This window comes from Mytilus edulis, chromosome 4 (genome assembly GCF_963676685.1).
Source record: "Mytilus edulis chromosome 4, xbMytEdul2.2, whole genome shotgun sequence".
In the NCBI taxonomy this organism is placed as follows: Eukaryota; Metazoa; Mollusca; class Bivalvia; order Mytilida; family Mytilidae; genus Mytilus; species Mytilus edulis.
In genome coordinates, this window is record NC_092347.1 from 38,542,690 (window position 1) to 38,562,457 (window position 19,768).

The 19,768-nt window shown below is 31.8% G+C and overlaps 3 protein-coding genes across 4 annotated transcripts in view; 1 reads left to right on the forward strand and 2 right to left on the reverse strand.

Moving 5' to 3' along the window:
• Positions 1–1,418: 1,418 nt before the first annotated feature.
• LOC139519664 (uncharacterized) lies at positions 1,419–2,745 on the reverse strand. Its single transcript, XM_071311875.1, has one exon. The coding sequence runs from the start codon at positions 2,690–2,692 to the stop codon at positions 1,667–1,669; it is 1,026 nt and encodes a 341-aa protein (XP_071167976.1). The 5' UTR covers positions 2,693–2,745; the 3' UTR covers positions 1,419–1,666.
• Positions 2,746–3,106: 361 nt separating this feature from the next.
• Positions 3,107–19,768, forward strand: part of LOC139519662 (DNA-directed DNA/RNA polymerase mu-like) — a 32,631-nt gene continuing 15,969 nt past the window's right edge. Inside the window, exons 1-5 of the mRNA XM_071311874.1 lie at positions 3,107–3,269; positions 6,135–6,333; positions 7,260–7,358; positions 7,870–8,049; positions 8,477–8,545. Coding sequence (XP_071167975.1) covers positions 3,157–3,269; positions 6,135–6,333; positions 7,260–7,358; positions 7,870–8,049; positions 8,477–8,545 — 660 coding nt within the window. The 5' untranslated portion in view covers positions 3,107–3,156. The remainder of the gene's footprint in view (positions 3,270–6,134; positions 6,334–7,259; positions 7,359–7,869; positions 8,050–8,476; positions 8,546–19,768) is intronic.
• Positions 11,479–16,820, reverse strand: LOC139519660 (toll-like receptor 4). 2 transcript variants are annotated; one of them, XM_071311872.1, is made up of 3 exons: positions 16,755–16,816; positions 16,087–16,179; positions 11,479–14,159 (listed from the first exon to the last, which is right to left on the reverse strand). In XM_071311872.1, exon 3 carries the CDS (start codon positions 14,120–14,122, stop codon positions 11,795–11,797), a length of 2,328 nt encoding a protein of 775 aa, XP_071167973.1. In that variant the 5' UTR covers positions 14,123–14,159; positions 16,087–16,179; positions 16,755–16,816; the 3' UTR covers positions 11,479–11,794. The 2 variants fall into 2 exon arrangements, with proteins under 2 accessions (XP_071167973.1, XP_071167972.1); XM_071311871.1 differs by lacking the exon at positions 16,087–16,179 and having other exon boundaries at positions 16,755–16,820.

Consider the following 19,768-nt stretch of genomic DNA (forward strand, 5'->3'; position numbering starts at 1 on the left):
AATAGGTCTTCTATATATGGTGTTTGGAATTATTGTACTGTGTACCATGTCCAACTGGTAGGTGTCATCTGACCTTGACCTCGTTCTCATGGTTCAGTGGTTAAAGTTAAGTTTTTGCATTTTCTTTTTTAATGCTAAGTGCAATATATAGGTCAACTTTATTTGTTTTATGAAAATGTTTTACAATGTACATGTCAGTCGGACAGATTTTATTTGACCTTGACAACATTTTCATGGTTTATTGCTGAGTGTTAAGTGTTTTGAATAGGTCTGTTGTTCTGAAACTATAAGCAATAGTTAACTGTATTGAATGCAGATTGCTTGTAAGCTATACATGTCTGTCTGCCATGGCTGATTTGACTATGAACCTCATTGTTATAGCTCATTGATTTTTTGTCAATGTTAAGTTTTCTTGGTGAAGTGTTTCTGAGAAATTATAAGCAATAGGTCAACTTTACTTGGTGTACTGTACATTTACATGTATTTCCGTTTTGGTTTGTCTGACCATGATCTCATTTTTTGAATCATGTTAAGTTTATGCAATACTTGTGGTAAAGCTTTTAATATATTGAGGACTAACAAATAAAATATATATTATTTACTTACATGACTTACTAACAAAATAAAATAAATGGTCAGTAAAGCAGGCTAACACATTTCAGTGTGTACACATACAATTTAAATTGCTATTTTTTTTTAAATTTTAAAATATTCTCGTTATGAATTAATTTCCTAGTTTTTGAAAGAAAAAATCTGGTATATGATACTAGATGTATTGATATTCTAAAGATTAAATCATATCTGCCATTTATTCAATTGAGTACATCTCAAAAGCAAGAACACATACCTTGCACTTTTTTCTACTGCTTATGTTCCTTAACTTAATATAAAATTCAAAACCTCTATATCTTGGATTGTGTTAAGGTTTCTGGTACATGTACATGTATCATATATACACCTTCAATATTCAGTCAACTGCATGTACATGTAGGAGTGCAATTATGAAAAAAGAGAGGATATATATCAATTCATTACACAAGATTACTATGCACACTAAAAAAAAAGCAAGGCAACAGGGATTTCAATGTTGATCAACACATAAAACAGTAAAAGTTGAGCAAAAAATCTTAACTCACTGGAAATTGAAGATGGCCCCCTAAGCATCCAATGAGCAGATTTCTTGATCATACTACAAACATACATCATGTACATTGTACATGTACATTTATTGTATGTGCATTCATGATTGAATCACACAAGACATGATGGGACAGATCCTCTGAATTACTCAATACTGTTAATATTTTATGTACTCTGATGAACATTCATGACATTTGATAGAAGAGGCTTGCACTGGTCACTAAGAATATGAATCACTTGTCATCTATCTGGCCAAAATAATACACCTGTAATTTGCATCATTTTGATTTTATTTTAAAATTTATAATGTAGTTACTCTAATGAATCAGAATTTATTACTATTTATTATTATTCAGAATGGTTATTCATTGTTATTAGCCTGATTAGACTGTAATAAATAACTTAAGCTTGGTTAATAAGTAAATCCAATATTCAACAGATTGATAATTATTGTTCTGAAACAAGCAAATGCATGATTCTGACAAAAATCATATGTACAAATGTGATATACATATAATGTATATAGCTACTGCAAATGCTTTAAAATATCTCTAAAAATATTTGCAAAGGATTCCATACTATATTCGTTGAGTTTTCTGTGTAGTTTCTTCTTGATATCTTTATTTGCTTTGCTTAATTGACTGAAATAATAACAAATGGTTCCAAAGTCCATGGAAGGTTCAGCGATGTTACATTTCCATTCATACATCTCCCCTTCAGGGTAATTCACTGAAAAGTTTTGTGCCATATGAATAAGCCAATTTATGAAAATATCTAAAAATCTATAGTCAAGAGAAGATGTCTGCACTAGCAAATCGACAGGAACATTTTCAAATGAGATATTTGTATTATGTTGCAAATACTGAATTATAAAAGTGCATATCATTTGGCTAACATCATCTTCAGTTAGACCTGATTGCAAATACATCGAAACTATTACAGATATTCCATTTTTTAATTCAGTCATTCTTTGAAGTAATATTTTAACATATGTATCTGCTTTGGTCTCGTCAATTCTTGGCACTATGCTCGACAATCCATCCAATAACAATTTTGCTTGAGAGTTCACATTATGCAGGTCATTCTGCTCGTCAGGTTCATTACCAATAGTACTGGACTTCATCATATCCTGTCCAATTGTCAAAGTGGTCAAGTTTGATGATAAAATGGAACATTCAGCATCAATTTTAAAACTGAAACTGTCTAACTTCCTATTATATGATAAAAAGAGATTCTCTAATAGGCTCTCTGGAAAGAATGGATTCTGCATAAGAGTCAAAAACATTATCTGCGATGCTTTTCCAAGTTCATCAAAACTCATTTGACAACATGATGCTGGTGATAGATGTACTGTCATGACTTTAATCTGCTTATCCAAGTCCTCAACAAATGATCTGTCTTTTAACTTCAAATGAACTTCTTCAGCATATCTAGCCCAATTAAATGCATTCTGTAAACTTTTTGCATCCCATTTCTTGACTTGATTAGAATGTGCTTTGTTTAAAGTTGTAACAAATGTGAATATCTGTTTCAAGACTGTCTCTACTGACATCACTGCAGGTTGCAATTGTTCCCGCGTTTTTTACTTGAAATTTCCCGCCAATTATGTGGAAGAGAGTGTTCATCAATACACCTTATCGCTATTTCCGCTTGACCCGAGAATCTGTTCCGCTTGAACTATTGGCGTCATACAACAATCACTTTTCCATTGTGGCGTCAGATATTTTGAATTATGACGTCAAAATTTTACGGGAACCTGTGTGATGTCCAGTAATGGCGGACAAATAGCGATAAGGTGTATATTGTCCTCGGAAATGAATGGGCTTAGATAGTGCAGATTCATCATCTTCTCTTTATCATTTTCGTTTGAGAACATTTTTAATGTTGAAAGATTTAAATTTTTTACGCGATTTTTTTATTAACACATAAATGCAAACTTTTTTTATGTTTTAGAAATCATCACTTTACATATGAAAACGACAGAAGAGTTCCGAATTGATTTGTTTACATTGGAGAATGGATGACCAAGTAGTTTTATATTTAATGCCACATAAAATTCAAAAGAAACGATATGATGACATGAAAAAAGCTGCAAAATGTAGAAAATTTACCATAGTTGACGACTTCAGGTGAACAACTGTTGACAACACTATAGATTTTTATTGTGACATAATTATTGACCAAAGATCACCAAAAGTTATCACACAAAAAATAAAATAATCACAAATTATATCTAAAATAAATGAACAGATCAATATTGTTTCAGAAGGAGCAACCAAATTACCAAAGCACTAAAAACTCAACCTAACTAATCGGTCCAAACAAACTGTCACCACATTGTTGGAAAGAAACACCTTCATTTATGAAATAATATACATAAAATTTACTGGTCAGAGGCCATTATTAGAATTAGTAAAATTTGATGTGACCTGAAATTATAGGCCATTCTCTCTACTTATATCATTTGCTATAAACCTGTTTGTGAATTTTAAAACATAACAATCATGACAATGTAAAATCTAGACCAGCAAATTTTACTTTATCCACTACATCATTGTCCAACAGCTGATTTGCCAGACAAGCTGGCGCCATGGGATGTCAGAGCTCATCCCTTATTTAAAATGTGTATATTTGCCTGTCCAAAATGAATTTGCTGTGTGTTGCTTCTGGAGCTGATCGACTGTCAGACATCATTGGATCCATATATATCAATTTGTTCATTTTTCATTTATCTCTTCATTTATGTAAGTTTCATCTACCTGCCACCATTTATTTTCTCGTATTTTGACAGTTGCACAATGACCAATCAATTCGGGCATTTTACCTTTCACTTTGAAAGATTGTCATGTGACCTGGTATGCAACAAGGAAAGAATAAGGCGCAATGCATAATGGAAGCTGATCGATTCAAATGACTGTGGGTCAATATGAATACATAATCTAAAACCCTTCTGTCAGACATTTTTGTGTGTTAGAACAGTTAAAGCAAGAATGTTTTATGTCCCTTCAGACAAACGTAAGTTTTTCATCCATTTACCCAGACCTGCCAACTTTTGAAAATCTCCATGGGAGTGTGCAACCAGATTTTGAGAGTTACATTTTTTGTGGCGTTTCTGTGTACACTATTTTTTACTCCTGAAATACATGTAGTCTCATATCTCTTTGAAATAGCTCATATCTCTTCATTTTTCTTTTGGTTTACTGAAGATGAGCTAATAAGCCTTGATTTCTTTTATTTGCATGATTCTTGTACTTATTAATTGTCCAAATAGCTTGATTTAGAGAAAAATGGCATTAAAAATAATGGATTCAAAGTGAAGACCCTCCCCCTTTCCCCCCTCCAAAGACCTTCTAATCTTCAAGTTAGCACCATGACTCAAAAGACTTCCCCCTAAATGTCCTAAAGTTAAAAGGATGAAGAAAGATTTTGAGTAAGTCTATCAGTATAAAAGAGACAAAGTGAAGACCCCCATTTTCTTCCCTCCAAAGACCTTCTTATCTTTGCACCATGACCCAAAAAACCTCAACCTAAATGTCCTAAAGTTAGAAGGATAGATCAACATTTTGATTTAGTCGATCAGTATTAATCTACAGAGAAAATGGATAAAATTTGAGTGATCGTTTTTATGTTCAGAGTTACTCTTACTGGCTGAGGCTTATTCACAGTAGAAGTTAATACAAAATGGCATCGATTTTAAAATCAGAACTGGACAGAAACATGTCGGATTTAAAAATAAACGCTGCTTTCTAATGAGTTTATCACAAATTTCGTATTTCAATTAATTACGATTTTGTCTTGAAACTACGGTAAGCGTTGCAAATTTGTGATCACATGATGATAAAATGCCGACAGACGGATTCTGTTTACAAATTAATTACAAGATTTTTATGACCCATCAGATAAGGGGATGGATTACTTGAAACAAAAAATAATGACACCTGTTGTGATCGTTGATTAGGATATGGTCAAAAACTTGTCATAAATATGTCTCCAGGTAAAATTATAGATTTATGGAAATTGATAAAAAAAAATTCAAACTCGATAACCAATATTTTTTTCAGGTATATTTTTTGAAAATCAGGTTTTTGACTTGTTTTACGATCCTGATATCGGGATTCGGGTTAAGGCATGAAAGTCAGGATGATACCGCCAAAATCGGGATAGTTGGCAGGTCTGTATCCCTAAAAAAACAAAACCTATTATTAATATCATTTTCACCACATTTTTTGGGGCTCAATTGCCATGATTGCCATCCCTAATGATTACAAACATGGAGATTGCATATATAAGTTATATAATGCTACCATATCTTATAATTAATCAATCATTGACAATGCATAAATAAGAATGTTACAACAGACCCGTGACAAAAAAAACCACCTAAATATATAAAATCAAAATGAGTCAGAAAATAGTCACAAAGTATATTTTAAGTCAATTGAATGTTTTTAGTCAATAGTGTCATGCCGAAACAACTCATTGATAAAGAAGAAATGTCCCATCAGTCACCATTCTCTACAAAATCAAATTAATTCCATCTCAAACATTCATTATCATGTTCCTTTAGCAGAGCATGGATGTATACAGCCTTGATAATGATAATCTGTCACAAACTCGTGTCATTTATATATTTGTCTCGCCTTTAACAACTACTGGTGTGAGACTTGGGTATGCTGTACATGTTTAAGTTACTGGTGTCAACTGTATCAGCATTTTTTTTTGGAGGGGGGGAATAGGCCAGTTTTTGGGGAATCACTTAAATTTCAATTTATTTAGTTGTATATTTTAAGCAATTTCAAATTTTTTATTGGCACATTTCATTTTCATGGAGATTTGTTTGGCAGTGCCACTCGGTCATGAACTCAGTTTTTCTGTTAAAAGAGTTTATCATAACTAATACTACTATTATGGCTATACATGTATGTGTGACAATAGAATGGACTTTTTTTATCGTCCTGAATTAATCAATCATGTAATATTTATATTAATTTCAGCCCTGAAGTAACACATATAGTAACAGAATTTGAGACACAAGAACAAGCAGTGAGGCACATTGGTTTTAACACTACAGAGGAAAACAATGAAGAATCACCAGAATTTTTGAAGATTTCTTGGTTTACACAATCTATAAAGGCTAGAAAACCAGTTGAAATTCAGGACCATCATCGTCTTTTAAGAAATACACAAGAAGAAGTATGTACTTTTATCATGTTCGGTGATGATATGAATTTAATACAGGTCTTTTATGTATACTGTAAATTAAATCTACTTACAGGTACTTTTAAGCAAATTGTCCAGTGGATAAATAATTTCGTAATTGTCTACCAAATTTGTGTTAATATTTTGAACTCACCAAAGTCACTAAAAAAATTAATGACTTGTCTGAAGTTGTGAAAATTTAATTACTTCATGCTGTTTACATTAACAGTCTTATTTGTTTCCCCCTATCTTGCAATACAGGTTTTAAAAACATTCTTCACATCTGATGAAACAGAAATTGGAGACTGTGCAAGACCCTCATGGATAGCTGTAGTAAAAAAAACTTATCTAATGGAAGCATTGAAAAACAACTAAGAATATAATTACGAGTAATCAATTTAAGCCACAAAAACTTAGTGTTAGTGCCAAGAACTACATATCTGTACTTACACTATTATATTTTATACATTTTTATAATAAATGTTGGTGATAGTTGGAAATCCACTTTAAAACATCTCTTTGTACTTTTCATATATTATACATGTATGACATAAATTGAATTATCACTCCAAACCACCAGCTATCCCCTTGATTTACAGTGATTCAATCAAAAACATGCCAGCAAATGGTTTTTAAGTGATTCACTTTGTGTGTAGCTTAGTATGTGGCAGGATACACAGAGATTTGAGTGATTTCACTCTAAGTAACCAACAATCATCCTGTTTCACTTTGATTCCTTCTAGAACAACAAGGATATTTGATATGATAAAAAAAGTTTGCATGTTCCTAGCTAGGAGTCTATAACCACTTATTAATAAAAGATAAACAGGAAGTGTTATATTTTAAAGATATTTATTATTTGTAACATATAGATATTCATTTAAACCATAAGTCATTGAATAGATTTTACTGAATTGCAGGTACATGTAGAAGAAAATGAAGGGGCATCAGAACCTAGATTTCCTGAGTGGGCATGTCAGAGATCAACACCATTGAAACATCAAAACGATTTTCTAGCTGTAAGAAAACTAAATTTTCATATGAATTAAACCTGTTTCAAACAAGTTATTTTTGAAGTACATGTATTCATATAGGCAATATACATGGTAAGCAAAGGTATACTGACATTAAAGGTCTCTAAACACATTAGCTCCAAAAAGAGCTTTCGTTATAAATGCCATATTAATTATGTGTATCAGCGGGGAAAAAAAATGAAAAGCATAAAAATATTGTAGATATGCCAATACACATAATAAACAGTGCCTGGTGATGTTTCATCTTTCCTTCATTAACTTTCAGTCTATTATTCAAGAAATAATTCATGCAATTCATATATTTGTAGGAAATTTTCAAATGGAATGTGACGGTATATTTGAATTTTATCTGGAGTAATATCTTGGCAGAAGGATAACACACATATTTAAAATCACTAACATTGTACCTTAAACAATATGTTTCCATTACTTAATATGTCAAACTTTGTCCACCGTAGCGGAGGGTGAATTAAGTTTTACCTTGTTTTTATTGCAGACACAATTGGAGATTCTTCAAAAATATGCTGAAATGAAGGATGAAAACCATGATTATTCCAGAGCACTGGCCTTTCGCAGAGCCTCCTGTGTGGTTAAAAGTTTTCCTGTTACTGTGACCAATGTTAATCAACTGAACGGGATAAACCATGTTGGTCCACATAGTAAGAGAGTTATTGGGGCAAGTAAAACCATCATTGACCATTAAAATTTGCTCAAGTAAAAAAAAGTTTTAATTGTGCAAGGTCAATGACTCATTGATTTTCTTGTTTTTTGTAAATTTTTATTCAAACTAAAGTGGATCAATTTAAACACTGTTTTTTTAACTGATTTTTCTCTTGACATAAAAGACAATCATTATAAACTAGATAAAATTGAAAAGAACTGAGTTGATATAAACTATATTAAGCAATGTTAAAATGTAATTGCAAAGATTTTCTTTCATATCGGAAACATTTAATGAGTGAATGTAAAAGAATATGTTACTGCAATGTAAATGCAAGATAAATCTGCCTTACATCCTCCCTATTGGATTTTAATCGCCAAGATGTGCTGAATTCAATGATTTATATTTGGTTTTATTTTGAAATCATGAATTTATTCATTAGGAATTACTGGATGGTTATTGTGATGAGATCAATCGAATAGTAAATGAAGAATGGTTTGAAAAAATGAAGGTAAATTTATATTAATTAAAGGTACATATTCTTACTAATATCCAATTATGCATACAAAATTCCTATTGTGCTGGCTTTTTTATACCATTTGCTCCCTACCAAATATCTCTACTTTTAATTAAAGATTTTGGCTGAAATGGGGAGAAGATATATAGATTCCTACACTGCAACAAGTGTATTACGATATTTCTCCACTCGAGACAGATAAATTTTATTATTTAAAGCACGAGGCTTGCCGAGCTCTTTAAATAACTAAAATATAACTGTTGAGAGTGGAGAAATATCGTAATACACGAGTTATAGTGTCGGAATCTGTTTCTCTGATGATTTTTATCCTTCTTTTTCAAAGATTTTCAGAAACTTGTGTTCTTTATATGAGACGTCATCAGGCATTGCCGCCTTTTTTCATGGCGTCACAATAGGAAAATTCAGAAGAAAACAAAACATTTAGACGTAATAATCAAATTTCGACTAATCATTTGCCGAGAACAGATTTTTCACCAGTGAGGAGAAATATTTTTCTCACACCAGTCAGGAAATGTGAAAATAGCACAAAAATTAGAGAAACTAAGCATACTATATGGAGCAACCAAAAAAACTTTTATTAGAAGTTAAACAGTAAAAGGAAATTTGTTTTTTGCAAACGATTTTTGATATAAAAAAAAAATCCAGTGAAAGAACAAAAAAAGTTTCTGCCAGGGAAAAATTCCAAATTGACCTTGATATATATGTTTATCCTTCACAAAAGTGTTTACGTATTAAGAAAAGTTAATATGAGGAATAAGTTCATAAAGTTTTTTATTTTAAATCTTACAATCACACATGGACAGGTCACCAAACAATAAACTCTCTCCCTTACTGACTACAATCCCTTAATCATCCAAAGGCTGGCAAAAGTGTAAGCACATTGGTATGACTGACTACATAACACAGGAATTCCATATTTTGAAAATTCTCACCTCATATATAAAAACATTCTGTTGGTTTTTAAAGCAATTGCTTTTATGCCGTCGCGTATGGCCATCTTTGTGACCCAGATCAGAGACTCCGCCCAGATCAAGCCATAGTATTTTGTTAAACAGGCTCCTGGTCAGTCATTCTTTAACACCTATGTATGTTTTCTAATGCAATACATAGCTTGAAACTTTAAAAAAAAGTTAGTGGATTTAAGAAGTTTCAGAATATGTTCTTGTAGATGTATTTTTGTATTTAAAGGGTCAACCGTTTGACTATCAAATAACATAGAAGTCCGAGTGAAAAAAAGTACATTTTTATAAATGCGATTCCGTTTTCTGCCGTTCGTACGATGTTTCCACAAAATATGGATTCATTTCAGTTGTTGATTTAGTATTGAAAATTTAACTGAATTATCTCCTAATAAATACGGTTTTTTTTTGTTTAATTTGTGTTTCTTTAAGAGGTCAGGTGCTCTTGTTCATTCATAAAATTATCGTTCATTCATACATTTATCGTAAAATCTAAATCACTACACAGGTTAATGCGTAGTGTCAAATTATTACCTGTAATCTAAAAATAGACAAACTTTATTTGCGCAAATAATTTAGCGGAACGAAACCCTTGTTGAAAACACATAACAATAAGTTCGTTTTCCTTTTCTGTCAAAACTCCGTAATATTTATCGATCACCTTACTAATGAAATGGACCCGTCCAAACGTAGTAGATGCCAAGTCGGTCCAGATGAAGAGATATTTACAATTTGGAATTTTCTAGTTTATTAATACATAGATTGAAAAAAAGTATGTCTTTTTAAATATCATGATCAAAACTGGGTTTGCATAACAAATGTCAGATGAAACCATTATCCTCGTCTTTTCAGTGAACAAGTCTACTACGTTTGTTGACACTCGACGGTCCACCGTGTTAGCAATTTTATTTCACATGTTTTCGAAATATTGAAGATCATGTTTCGCAATGTTTCCTGAAAATTGATAAATATCAAAGCAACGTAGAGCTGTTTGTTCTTGTTCGTATAATAAAATTGAGAATAGAAATGGGGAATTTGTCAAAGAGACAACAACCCGACCATAGAAAAACATAAAACAGCAGAATTAAGGTCACCAACAGGTCTTCAATGCAGCGAAAAATTCCCGCACCCGGAGGCGTCCTTCAGCTGGCCCCTATACAATATATATACTAGTTCAGTGATAACGATTTAATGTCATGTTTGTCTGTGATGACCCCCCTTTTCGGGATTGCATGAGAATTGTAGTTATCTCGTACCCACATGCACTTGTTTCTATCCATAGGAAGGTCGACTATCCATATAAAACTATTTATATGGATAATCGACCTTCCTATGGATAGAAACAAGTGCCTGTGCTCGTACCGCATCAGAAGGACACATATCAACTGAGCAATAATGTTTGGAACTTAGTTTTAAAAATGATGACAAAGTAACATTATGAAAATATTTTTATTAAGCTGAAATATACATTTATTCTTTACATGTTTATGTCTTGTAAGATATTTTATTTCTTTCCCGTTTTTTAACATTTGCGTCTGGAAAGTTGAAATGTTTTAACTTAATCATTTGACTTTGTGTTAATGGTTAAATATAAATTAATAATGAAAATAGTTAAAATTAAATCAATAAAGGAAATTATTGCCAAGGAAGTTACAAACACTACCAGGGGATAATCCATGATGATTTCTTTTTGAGTTATATGTTTCAGCACATGTATATTTGACCCCCAACTTTAGCCTGGTAAACGTGTTGTCTCCTTGTGAAATATAAAACATATTAAAAATGACTTTCTGCTAAAGTCTTTTATTTATATAAAGTTAAAACCTTCTTACTTTTAACTAGACAACACTCATGTCAGGTTTAATTCTTGTATATATGTGGATGAAAAATAAAAGTCCCCAAACATTAACATGGCAGCAATTGCTTTTACAGCCTTTAAGGCTTTGATTTTTCAATAGCCTTAATTTTTAAGTTCTAATACTCTTAATTAAAAAGTTTAAATTTCCTCATTTTGCCTAGCATGTTTTTGACTGCATTATATATTTTCTTATTCATACACTTAAGATCACTGTTACATAGTAAAGTTAATTTATGATTAGATAAGAAATGTATACATTATATACTAACAGCAACCCATTTATGAAAATCTAAAAAATATCAACATAAGGTTTTCAACAAAATACAAAAGTGTCTGTACAATATGTTTAGATCTAACATGTCTTCATTTTTTTTGCAAAAATAAATCATTTTACAATTAACATGATCAAGCATGTACAGCATCTTTAATTTTGTCCCAGAAAATGACATTGCCATGCTCATCGTTGGGATATTCAATGTACGACTGTTTCTGTATTAGTTCATATAAAACTAGTGGTAACTCTTCTGGAAGCAATTTCTCATAAAACACCAGAAATAACACATTTTTTCCATTCCTTGAATGAACACTTTCCATTCTTGCCATGTTGAATTCAAACATACAGTAATAAGACTCCAGAAAAGATCGGCTAATAATGCAAATAGTTTTCTGGCTGTTTTGAATAGCACTGATGATATTTTGTGTTATCTCTTCACCGGGTATGAAATCTCGCTGATGTATGCATAATTTCATATTTCCATTTCGTTCAAGATGTTTGATGCAATCTCCTATGACAAATTTACAATCATTTTCAGAGTAAGATATAAAAGCATCGTAAACATATTCATTCAAATTTTCTTCCATGTTCCTGTGAGATGTATACTTTAATTTTGCTGTGTAAAATAAGTAACGCAGTTTCCATCTGTGTCTATAAATAACTGCTGCTGATAATACTGCTATAAAAGCCAAAACAGAAAATGACACGCTTATTATCAAATACAAATGATTTGTACAATCTCTCTGTAGGTTAAGTAATACTTCTTCAAATGAATTCGGCTTCGAAAAACTTCCATTTTCAAATGTACATCTGAACTGTGTGTAATTGATAAAATGTTTCTGACTAAGCCTCATCCAGTTCAAAAAAGGCAATGTAAAACAGCTACATTGAAGAGGGTTATTACTGAGGTCAATTTTAGCATTTCCATTGTTCTTAAAAACTTTGTCTAGCTCCATTCTTGATTGGTCACTCAAATATTTTATTTTATTGTTTTTGAGATCTAAAATGTGTAAATTTACCAGAGAACTCATGTCAAAGTTACTATCTGTCAGAATATTAAATCTCAATTCAATAACTCTGAGGTACTTTTGTCCTATGAAGATTGAAGTATGAAGTTTGTATATAGAGTTGTTTGACAGTCTTATACACTCCAGTTTGCTGTCTTGTATCAAAAGGCTATTATTTGCCAAATAATTTCCAAGTCTGTTATCTTCTAAAATTAAGGATGTGACTTGTTTAATGTTAAGTTTTAAGGCCTCCAAAGAATTATCACTTATATTAAGAGTTCTAAGGCTTGGTGGCACTTTTACAGGCATATCCAATTCATTAAAGTGTAGATTTAAATTATTTGTAAAATGCAGTTCTTGGATAGGTGTCTTATTCAATTCAACACTTATATAATTCAGTATGTTTGAAAGAGAGACTGAGTAAACTGAATTGAAAAGATAATGCATTTTCAATGTTTCAATTGTTGTATTTGACAAACCAGAAATTAAAGCAAGCAGTTCATCTTCATGTATATCTGGATGATACGACAGTGATCCATTTAATTGTAATACTTTCAGCTTCATTAATTTCGAAAATTCTTCATGTTTGTTTCCATATACTTTAAGCAAACAACGGTTGAAATATACCTGTGCTAAATTTGGTGTGTACTTGAACGTGTCACTTTCTAGAATAAATGTTTTACAGTTACAAGCATTGAGTAAATAAAGGTTTTTAAGGTAGGAGAACCCATTCCCAAAAATTACTTTATCACCATGATCACCTGTATTGACATCTAGTTCTAAAATTTCTAACTTTGCTAACTCAGAAATTGTTTTATCTGGAAAAGCTATACCGTACTTAGGAAAAATTTTCCACTTAAAATTGTTCTGTTGTAAAGAAAGCCTTGTGATGGATTCCAAAGGTTTAAAACATCCTGGTGGAAAATTTAATATACTATAATAAAGTATATTATTATTCAGCTGAAGGTTTTGCAGGTTTTGAAGTCCTACAAATGTTTCTAAATTTATTCTCCACAGTTTGTTGAACGATAAATCCAGATCAGTAAGACAGGTCATATATTGAAAGGTTTTATTTGGCATTTCACCAGTTAACTTGTTATTGTTCAATTTTAGATTCTTCAGGTTTCCAAGTCCCTTGAATGTTTGATCATTCAGTGACTGTAGCTTGTTGAAAGAAAGATCAAGTACTGTTAAATTAGTCATGTGTTCAAAAGTACTGTTTGCTATTTTGGTTATTAGGTTATGTTGTAAATTGAGATAAAATGTGTTTGGTGGTATATCTGGAATGTTTTTCAGATTTTTAAATGAACAATCAACAGTTAGTTCTCCTTTCTTGTAGAACTTTGCACAGGGGAATTCCAATTGAAAGTTTCTAGGTGTAGCATTGTTAATATCTAGGAAATTGCTGCTAAACAGAATCAGTACCAACATGGTGAATATGACTGCATTCATAATGTTCAGCTTGACAGGTTTTCTAATTGTTGCTTATCTGGAGAAAAAAAAACATTGAATCATAAGCATATACTTTTAATTATTCTAATATGACGTGCTTCATTCGCTTTGTGAATATACCCATGCTCTAAATCCAATATTTGTTTGCACATGTGTATATTGACAACTGCAGAGTAATGAATTTTATCAAATTGGCATGCATTTGATATATGTGATTAACTTAAAACACTCCCAACCTCTTAAATGATGCAAATGTTTTTACTAATTCATTTATTATGACTGTAATGTGTTGCAATTCGAATTTGACATTTTTGACCTAGATACAACAACCGTTCTTGTGGCTGTTCAAATTTCCTCCCTCTGAAAAATTCCATTGTCAGTCGTTTGCTTGATAACAAACAAAAAAGGGAGGTTCATGGAAGAACCTACACAAAACCCCTACACTTATACACATAGGACATAGAAATAACCTTAATTGTCCTAATCAGAATCAAAATAATTGATGCAAGCTATACTTTATTGTAGTTTTAACATGGGTAGACATTATATTTGTGTTAATTTAGCACTCACTATCGCTCGGGCAAAAATAATCACGAATATAATGCCTACCCATATTAAAACTACAATTAAGTATAGCTTAAAATTGAGAATGGAAATGGGAACATGTCAATTATTTCTTAAATAAATTATTGTGTGCATTTATTATTGCAATCCATTGACCCAAGCAAAAATATAATGTCCTAATATTGCTATCTGATAAGATCCAACAGTTTTATTGTAAGTTACTAATAGACATATTTCAGATACATTGTATTTACATTTTATACTGTGGATTTACCATTTTTTGTTGGATATGAATTTACATGGGTTCATGGTTCAAATTTTATGTATGCAATATGCAATATATTTATCCTATTGCTTTTTTTGCAATAATAAAAAAAATCTGAATTGAGAGTAGCATGATTGTTGTAAATTCTTTTTAAAAATGTGGTTTCTGAATAAAACATGGAGAAGCTGGCCAGTCTCTTTTTGAAATTATTGAAGTTTTAATGGAGTGTTTTGAACAACCAAACAAATCGATGATATCTCAGTTGTGTGAGTATCTATGATCACTACATCATCTCATAGGTCAATCAATTTTTTTAGACTATATTTTGACCTCTTTCTTTATATCTATTGAAATCTTACAATTATTTGTGCTGTCACATTGAGCTACACCTCCCTTTATTTAGGTTTTCTTACAACTTTCAGACCTTGACCTCGTTTACTATGGTTCATTGTCCAATATGACGTTTTTGTGGTTTTGTCAGTTTCTCAGATATGATAAGCAATATATCAGCTTAAATTGGTGTATGGAATGATTGAAAGGTGTAAATGTCTGTCTGGATGATGTTAAGACTTTGTGGTTTCGTCAATTTCTTAGATGCTATAAGCAAAAAGTCAGCTTTTTTTTGGTGTAAGGTATATATATCTGCCTGGCAGGTTTCATCTCACTTTAACCGTATTTTCATGGCTCATATGTTAATTTATAGTTTTCAACTATATTTTTCCACAATTACTGGTCATCTCAAAGGTTCCTGGATTTTTTTAACGTCTCAATAGAAAGTGTATGATATCACAAAAGAAAAGTGATAGTTGAATGATATCACAAAAGAAAAGTGATAGTTGAATGACATCAAAAGTTCAAGTGTCACATATTCTTATGTCAAGTGTCACCGATTCCCAAATAGTATTAAGGTATATTGCATGAATTACATGTCTCTTTCACATGATCATCTTACCTTGACTTTAAGTTTATTATTCCTATGTCAATGTTCAGATTATGTTATTGGATACTATACACAATAGGCCAACTTTATTTGATGTATGGTATGATTGTAGAGTTTATTGTCTGTCTGGCAGCATTCATCTATCCTTGACCTTATTTACATAGATCAGTGATAATGTTAAGTATATGTTATTACTTGTATTAAAAACTTCATATTGTACAGGCAAGACATTTAAGTGTGCACACTCTTGCAATTATTGAACACTAAGCCTCTTTTAATCTTGATAACCTGAAAAGCAAAAGATGCATCAAAGTATGTACAATATTAAGTAGCTTACAAAAAAGCTCAGGTACCAGTATTATAAACATCAGACAGGCAGATAATCATGCAAACAATTTGAGAAATCAAAATTTTGAAAAATAATGTTTACAATTGTGGTGTAAAAAAATTCTGGTATCTATTGAAATTACTGGTATATTGAATAGGGGACCTGAAAGTATATCAAATCTACAAATATATGCAAACAAGAATGTGTCCTCAGTACACAATGCCCCACTCGCACTATCATTTTCAATGTTCAGTGGACCGTGAAATTGGGGTAAAAACTCTAATTTGGCATTAAAATTAGAAAGATCATATCATAGGGAACATGTGTACTAAGTTTGAAGTCGATTGGACTTCAACTTCATCAAAAACTACCTTGACCAAAAACTTTAACCTGGAGCGGGACAGACGGACGAACAGACAGACGGACGGACGGACAGACGAACGGACGCACAGACGAACGGACGCACAGACCAGAAAACATAATGCCCCTCTACTATCGTAGGTGGGGCATAAAAATAAATTATTTGAATTCATACCTGTTTGTCATATCATGCAGGATTACAGCAATACTTCATATACAATGTACAATTATCAATACAAATGAAAGGACTTTATTTTGTATCTTATAAGTGGAAAATATCCTGTTTTAAAGGAAATGATTGAACTATATAAGGATAGAATACATTCACAATTGGATGTGTCTTGTCATTATGTTTTCTAAAAGTTAAGAATTTATGAGTAAGACTTTAAACTTAATCAGATGGAATGTTTTGACCCAATTTTCATTTATATCAGTCATTTGATGTTTTTAAAATGATTTCAAAGACGTTAACAATATAGCAATCATGCTGTTTTTTTAATATTGTTATGGATAAGAACTGTTATGGTAAATATTTTATATTATCTGTTTGCTTTTGTCATCAGAAGAGAGAACATGTACGGTTACTGTTTGATGCTGTCCATGGACCGCCACCCCACTTTCGTCCATCTGTCTGAAAGAAAATAAAGGGTACTTATAAGACAACTATGCGGAAAGTAATTCATATGACCAATAATTATACCTCTTCTCTAATGTATAGGAATATACTGGTTAACCACATTCCTTAGCACATTTCTGTCACAGTTTTTCTCAGCCGTTATACTAACAAAAGTCCTAGCTTCTTGGTACATTTTTATGCCCCGACTACGATTGTAGAGGGGTTTTATGTTTTCTGGTCTGTGCGTTTCTTATTTTAATGTCAAATTAGAGTTTTTTCCCCAATTTCATGGTCCACTGAACATAGAAAATGAAAGTGTGAATGTGGCATCCGTGAACTGGGGAAACATTCTTGTCTTGTTTGTCTCAATCTTCATCTGGTTACGCCATACCCAGCTAGTTTCTTGGATGTTATCATTAATTTAACAGTTTTTATGCCCCACCTACGATAGTAGAGGGGCATTATGTTTTCTGGTCTGTGCCTTCGTTCGTCCGTCCGTCCGTCTGTGCCTCCGTTCGTCCGTCCGCTTCAGGTTAAAGTTTTTGGTCAAGGTAGTTTTTGAAGAAGTTGAAGTCCAATCAACTTGAAACTTAGTACACTTGTTCCCCATGATATGATCTTTCTAATTTTTATGCCAAATTATAGTTTTGACCCCAATTTCATGGTCCACTGAACATAGAAAATAATAGTGTGAAGTTCAGGTTAAAGTTTTTGGTCAAGGTAGTTTTTGATGAAGTTGAAGTCCAATCAAATTGAAACGTACTACACATGTTCCCTATGATCTTTCTAATTTTAATTCCAAATTAAAGTTTTAACCCCAATTTCACGGTCCACTGAACATAGAAAATGATAGTGCGAGTGGGGCATTCGTGTACTATGGACACAGTCTTGTTTAATAATACATTGTAATAGTGAAAAAATGAATAAGGGTAAACTGAATTATCCATTCGTTTTAAGTTGCGACTACAAGCGGTAATCTACAAATATTAAACATGTCAAAGTCATATAATTTTAATTTTATTAATATATATATATCTATAATACTAAAATAACAAGGTCCAATTTGTCAGCCTTCATGGGGTAAAAACGACAAATCAAAGAATTCAATTTTTGTTATAGCTAATATAAGACAATGGTGTTGATTAAAAATTACACCACTCCAGAGTGCTCCAGACCCTTTTGTTTTCCGTATCATTAAAATTGCCAATAATTAACAAGGTTTGGGTCGAATCCGATACCGATACCAATAGTATTTTCACCTGTTACCTATTACCTTATCTGTACGTTCCGCATCTGACAGGCTCACAACCAAACGGTGTATTTCGGATTTTGCTATATACACAGGTCATAATCACAGGGTTGACACTACTAAATTCAATCATTGTGAAATTGTTCCCTATTGTAGTATTTTAATCAGTAAGACTTTCTAAGATGACAATATGAATACTAAAATTGTGGACTTAAAATAAGGCGTATAGGTAGTTTTCAATTTGTTAATGGGCATGACGTAAAACAGCAAATAGAGAATTCAACTTTATTTATAACTGATATAGGACAACGCTGTTAATTGAAAAATACTCCATTCCAGGACCTTTTGTTTTCCAAATAATTAATATTACCAATAATTGATAAGTGTCAGGTCGACTGGTTCAAACAGAAAGATTTTGAAAGCAGAGAAAAATGTGCGTCTTATAATCGGCATGACTTTATCAGATGACAATCCCAATACTATAACAAACCTTACGCATAGTTATATACTTTAGTTCAGTCACAGACCCGCGATATAATGTGTGTTCTAGTATATATATATATATATGAACTGAATAATTTTTTTGCAAAGTTACAACTAAAGATTGCACAAATATTATTTCCTTGTCCAACTTCCATTATTTGAAGTGTAACTTGAATACACATGAACTCATTGACATCACTATTGTTTAAATAAAGGAGTAGGTCCGGTAAGACCCCTTTTTGGCCCCAAAATATAACAGTTTTACAAAATTGTTAAAATGTAAACTTTTAGTTATTTATTGGACAGTTGAATGCTTCTGCTACAAAAATATGGGCTGTTTTTGACAATACAATGCACATATATCGGGTTGTATCACCATTAAGTCATGCTAAATTACTGAAATCTTCAAAATTCTATCATTTTAGTTAAATTTTAGACGGTTTCCCTGTAAAACGAAAGTGGCCGCATTCGTGTTCATCCTTAATATTGAAATGTAAGTTGTATTTTATGATAATACATAACATATATAAAGGTTGTGGATGAACACGGATGCGGCCACTTTCATTTTTGACAAAAACCATCTGGAAAATGACGTTTTTTGGCATATTTGAGAGATTTTTCATATTTGAGCTTGAATCGGATCATTTTTAATGACTTAATCAGTTAAAATCTTTCTCTTTTATTAATTGAATCAAGTGAAATAGACACTTAAGTGTTTAAAAAGTGGTTAAAATCTTTCGTCAGTTGAAACTGAAATTTTAGGCCAAAATGAGTCCTTACCGGACCTACTCCTTTCAATTGTAGGAAATCAAAACAGAAACATGAATAATGTCATATTTGT

Bases quoted from the DNA above. Each gene is read 5' to 3' on its own strand.
- LOC139519660 (XM_071311871.1), bottom strand. From the start codon at position 14,122: ATGAATGCAGTCATATTCACCATGTTGGTACTGATTCTGTTTAGCAGC.
- LOC139519664 (XM_071311875.1), bottom strand. From the start codon at position 2,692: ATGTCAGTAGAGACAGTCTTGAAACAGATATTCACATTTGTTACAACT.